The 5,467-nt window shown below is 34.9% G+C and overlaps 1 protein-coding gene across 4 annotated transcripts; it reads left to right on the top strand.

Moving 5' to 3' along the window:
• Positions 1-297: 297 nt before the first annotated feature.
• Positions 298-4,264, top strand: LOC145558466 (uncharacterized). 4 transcript variants are annotated; one of them, XM_081619717.1, is made up of 5 exons: positions 298-473; positions 1,004-1,049; positions 3,249-3,317; positions 3,426-3,901; positions 4,014-4,264. In XM_081619717.1, the coding sequence occupies exons 2-4, from the start codon at positions 1,037-1,039 to the stop codon at positions 3,602-3,604; spliced, it is 261 nt and encodes an 86-aa protein (XP_081475843.1). In that variant the 5' UTR covers positions 298-473; positions 1,004-1,036; the 3' UTR covers positions 3,605-3,901; positions 4,014-4,264. The 4 variants fall into 4 exon arrangements, 3 of the variants coding, with proteins under 3 accessions (XP_081475843.1, XP_081475842.1, XP_081475841.1); XM_081619716.1 differs by having other exon boundaries at positions 972-1,049; XM_081619715.1 differs by having other exon boundaries at positions 972-2,927.
• Positions 4,265-5,467: the final 1,203 nt, after the last annotated feature.

Below are 5,467 nucleotides of genomic sequence, written 5' to 3'. Positions count from 1 at the left end.
CATTAAATAGAGTTAATTGAAATAAAATGACTTATGTAATAATTTTATTTTATTTTTTCAAATTTGAATTTATTAATGTCTACGGAGTATCTTGTAAATTCTCAAATTAATATGTGTTGCATAAATAAATTTTTTTAATAGAATTTAAATTTTTAATAGAATTTTTTAAGGAAAATAAATGAATAGTATTTTAGAGGGAAAATTTTTCACAAAATTATGCTAAGTGTCCATTTGGTGATTACTTTAGTATATAGTAAGTATAGATTCCCCCAATTCCCAATTTTGCAGAAAGAAAACATTGAAGAGCCCTAACTTCTTCCTGACTTCCTCTCCCCTCACTCTCATTCAAGGACCGGCGCTGTTCTCAGATCGACGTTGGCCGCACTCCGACGACGGCCGACCGGTGTTCGCCTGTTTGCCTTTAGCCTTCTCTGAGTTCTCTCTCTTCGACAAAGCAAAACTCCAGTCTTCAGGTTTAGTTTTTAATTAATCTATTTTTTTAATTGTTAATTGAAATTGCGATTTCATTCATTTGTGAATATATGATTCTGTGAATGTAATGTATTTTGATTATTATAGGTGTGCGCCTTGATTCGAATGATGAACCCTAAGTTTGGCAAAATTCTTTTAATATTTCGATTCTGGTAGTTAATCATTGGTTTTTTGGGTTTGATTGCTTATAATATTTCATTTATGTCGTTCTATTGTTGAGAGGGTGGCGAAATTACCAATGTCCGGCCTTTCTATTGGCTGTATTGGGGAGCGGGAGGCGAAGGAATTGGATGTCTGGTCACCATTGGGGAGCAGGATGGGAGGAATTGGATGTTCGGCCTTGGGTTGGGGAAGGGAAAGGGAGGAAGTAGATATTCGAAGGTCATTATTTCTATGTTTATTTGTAAAGGAAAACTTGAATTGACTCATGACTGTCAAAGAGCTTTGTATGGTCTAATACTAAATTGCTAAAGTATCAGTTTTGTAGCCTGATGAACAGAGTTTTGCACAGGTGTATTTCTGCCACCGGACCATCAATGTTAAAATGAGGTGTGATGGTTAGTTACCCGACTTGTCTATGTATGTGTTGTATAATATTGTGTAGAATTTATTATGATTAATTTATATTTGTCTTCTAAATGTATTCCATCTTATTGTCATGGAGCAGTCATGGGTTTCAGCTAGTTTATGATGTAACGAGTCGTCATTTAATAGTAATATTGTATCCATTAGAATCCCTCGGCCTAGGATGTTATGCTATCTATATTTTCCACTATTGAAAAAAAAAATTTACATGAACGTTTAATCTTTCTCAATGTAATATATGGTCTTTACATATATTGGCTTATGTGAAGTGGACCTAAAAATCAGAACTGAATTCGGAACTGAAAATCATAACTGAATTTGGAACTGAAAATCATAACTGAATTCGGAACTGAAAATCAGAATAACTGAATTCAGAGCTGAAAATCAGAATTGAATTCAGAATTGAAAATCAGAACTAAATTCAGAGCTGACTTTCAGAACTGAATTCAGAGCTTTCTTTTATGTGCGATCTTGAACTTATTTTTATGTCCTGTTGAGCGGGTCATTGTTGTTATCAGTTTGTGTGTTGTCATTGTTCTTAGTCTTGGATTGTGATTACTGATGTTTGAGATGATAGCTATTCTTTCCTTTTGAAGATCTGTTCCTATATTGTGATTATAGATGTTTAAGATTAGTAATTTGTGTGCTGTCATGGTGTGTTCCTTTATTGGGGACAACTTGCTCCAATATTGCAACTTTGTTCAAGCTACCTTTAGTGTGAGACTGTGAGCTGGCTAAAAGTACAGGGAAAAGAAGAAAAATTCTATCTCAGAATCAATTAGACTTGAGGGTGCTGCATGGAGTGCGTAACTTACTTCCTCGGAGAATGATAGGAAATAAACTAATGATCAGATTAGATTGTTTTGATTAAGAGTAACTCACTCGTAGCTCATGCCAATAAGACTGAAAATCTGTGTGGCACAGGCCACAACACTCCTGATAGTCTAGTAAGCAGCAGTAGGAATGTTTGTCATAGCAACAGATAAAGGTGGCTGCTCAGCTGAGATGTACTGCTGAGGCTGCTGCCTGAACTCAACAATCCTCTTTGTAGGTAGCTGCTTAAGGACAGCAACAGACTTGGCGAGAGGGTGACTAGAGAAGAGCTGAACCACCAACCCAAACTCTCCATAGGCTATTGCTAGTGCCGTTAAAGCTATGGCTACCTTTGCATCCCATGAATAGCTTGACAGCAAGCTGAGAAGTGCCATTGTTGTCGCATGTGCATCTCCTCCTCCCGCACATTTGCATGTTATTTGCTAGTATACAGAACATATGTTATGAAAACATGAAATTATGTTTGAAGATAAGACTTTTTTTTGGCTAATTTGAAATCAGTCTAAAATTCATAACTGAAGCTTAGAACTGAAATTCAGGACTGAAATTAGTCTGAAATTCAAAACTTAAATTAGTCTGAAATTTAGAAGTGAAGCTTAGAACTGAAATTCAGAAATTTTAATCCCTTTATTAATAAATGTGGTTGTTGTGATTCCCGGAACACGTTCTATTAAGTACTCGATACATCTTATTGTAATGAATACATGAAAGAGAGAAAAAAGGTGAAAGAAAAAAGGACTAAACAATATAAAGGGCAATCTGTTTATCAGTCACAAGTTGATAGCCTTCTGTCTGCTGCTCTCGCTGATAAATATGCATGAAATAAGTAGTGCAGTAGGTCATATAAGGGTGGTTGTGCGTTTTTCATTCTAATTTTCATGTGCGTTTCGCTATATATATATACTCCAAATTTAATCTTAGGTTAGGAAGTGTAACGTAGAGTCCATATACTCCCTTTCAGGGTTGACCCATATTTTGGTCAGGTTGTATCAACACGGGAATGGCTGGGTCAAATGGTAAGTCCTAGCATCAAAACTACTTGATATATACCAAAAAGCGCGGGACATGGGCCTCATATTTATATTGATTGGACAAGGTTAGGCTATTAATCTTGACTTAGGGGGCAGATGACTTCTTATTGTCTATACTTTATATAGTTGTAGCTAGATATTTGCTATATGTGTATCTTGTTTAACTTATTAGTTTTGTTTGTATTTTAATTGAGGGGTTCTATATAGTACTAGACTTTTCATATAAGTGTGTTTTTATTTTCATTTTTATATGTAAAGCATTCAATGATAATTTGTAATCTTTGTGCTTAAATGATGCTTATGCAGTATCTGAAGAGAGATGTAGTGAAGTGGAAAGCTTGGTGTTTGATCTATTTGCAAATCTTGGTGCTACAAGTTTGTAATCTAAATGAGAATGGCCGCTTGATGAATGCTACTTTATTTATGATTTATGCCATCTCTGCAAATTAATAGTGCGTGACATAATTTTTAATGCTCTTACAGAGGAACAATTGGATTTTCCTATTCTCGTCTATGCTTCTGCAAAAGAAGGATGGGCCTCATCAGTGTGCCCCGCTGAAGAAGCTAAGAATATGTCGGATTTGCTTGATACCATAGTCAGACATGTTACTCCACCAGCAGCGAATCTTGATGCTCGTTTCCAGATGTTGTTTTGTATTTGAATATGCATTACTAGAAACTTTCTTGGATTGTGATTTGGGGTGGCCTGCAAATTTAGTCTTCTTTACTGATGAGGTAATACATTGATTGCAAGTAATGATCTAAGATATTTGTAACTTAATTATATTAATATTTATCTTTTCTTGAATGTTATGACTTTGTCAAAAAAGGCGGATAATGAGTTGGTACAAACCAAAGAGAAAGCTAATAGTTGCGGACCGAATGTACTTATTATGTAATGAGATGTATATGTATGAGATAGTACCTTTCTTAGCGATTGCAAGGGAAATTTGAAAGAGGTTAGTGATTAATTTACCTCTTCTTTGCAAGCTAAAATGCTTTATACGAGTTTTAGTTGATGTTCTATTTTTATAAAGTATTATAGACAAGTATTTTTTTTAATATTTGCAGGAGTATTTGGCAAGACTTGCAGCCTACAACGATGTAGAATTAGATGAGATTTGAGAACAACGGGCTAAGTTTTTTTAGGCTTAATTTTTTGTTGAAAGACTAGTTATCTTATTAATCAATGTTATGATTAGTCGCATTTAGCTTAATAAAACAATATAACACTTTTCAATATATCTACTTTTATTTAGCCTATTCATTATTGTTATTACATTTTAAAATTATAAATCAATGTTCTTTCTTTTTTTATTCAAGTTTTAATTGTTTTTTGGAAAGTATAGTTAATTTTGTTGCACTGTATTGTTGTGGATGAATAATACATCTGTGGAATTATTTGGAGTGTTTATATTGTATGTTGTTGGTGAATTTAAGTTATATGGAAGTATTCGGAGTACGTGTTTTGTTGGTTGAATTGTAACAGGTTGTAATTCATTTGACGATGGGACGTTTGGTAGGATATATTACCATTCTTGTATTCGAATCAAATATTTATTAAAAAAAATTATTTATTTATTAGTAGCTGGCATAATCTAATGCTAGTTACTAATAATATTTTTTTAAAAAATATAAAAAATATATTCGTAACCGTCGTTAAGATTTGTTAGTTACTAATCATACCCTAATTGTAACTAGCGTAACTTAATGCCAGTTACAAATAGTATGCTTTCTACCTTGGAAAATAGACTTTTTGTAACTGGCGTTAGGGTAAGCCAGTTACAAATAGTACATTATTTGTAACTAACATTAGTCAGTTACAAATAATTTTTACTAGTTGTAACGGTGGCATTCGCAACCAACAACGCCAGTTACAAAAAGTCAATTTCGCCAGTTACAAATAGCACTTTTTCTACTAGTGCAAATGGACCTACCTAGGATTGACACATGGCCCTCTCTGATTGGTCCACAAACATTTGCCCCTCACAGGTGACACGTGGCGCTTGTGACACGTAGAAGTTAGTAAACGGAGAATAGTAAAACTATTCACCTTCTAGGGTTTTACAGGGATGCCCCTGCTTTTACCCTTCTATAAATAGAAGGGTTTTGCCCTCCCTCTCTCCCCATTTCACACCTGAAATTTGACTTTTTAGAGAGAGAAAGATATAGCTTTTAGAGAGAGACACTCTGCATCCGTCTGCCTTAGATTTCGCGTTTTCCGGCAGCTTTTTAAGGAACATACCTGGTCACCGCATGTAGCAATTTTAAGATTTCCAAAGACAAGTTAAAGGTAAACGCCTGTACTCCTTTCAAGCTTTTTTATAATTTTCCGCTTGTGTAGTTAGGCTTCAAAATAAAATGGACTCTCCATCAACCCACATGGCACCGCCTAGGTCATTTAGCCGGTCTCTTGGTATGGCTAAATCTAGAACAAGGGGTGCCTTTTCTGGAAATTCGGACCTGCTTTGCTTATCCCGGAACACCTCTGTCTCTATGTCTATGCAGGACACCATGGCCAGAGT

Source organism: Chenopodium album, chromosome 9, assembly GCF_948465745.1.
Source record: "Chenopodium album chromosome 9, dcCheAlbu1.1, whole genome shotgun sequence".
NCBI classification, from domain to species: Eukaryota; Viridiplantae; Streptophyta; class Magnoliopsida; order Caryophyllales; family Amaranthaceae; genus Chenopodium; species Chenopodium album.
The sequence above is the reverse complement of the archived record's forward strand: the minus strand, read 5'-3'. Positions and strand labels throughout refer to the sequence as shown.

Coding starts and splice junctions, on each gene's coding strand:
- LOC145558466 (XM_081619715.1), top strand. Junction 3,318..3,425: donor TGCAAATCTTGGTGCTACAA/GTTTGTAATCTA, acceptor ATGCTCTTACAG/AGGAACAATTGGATTTTCCT.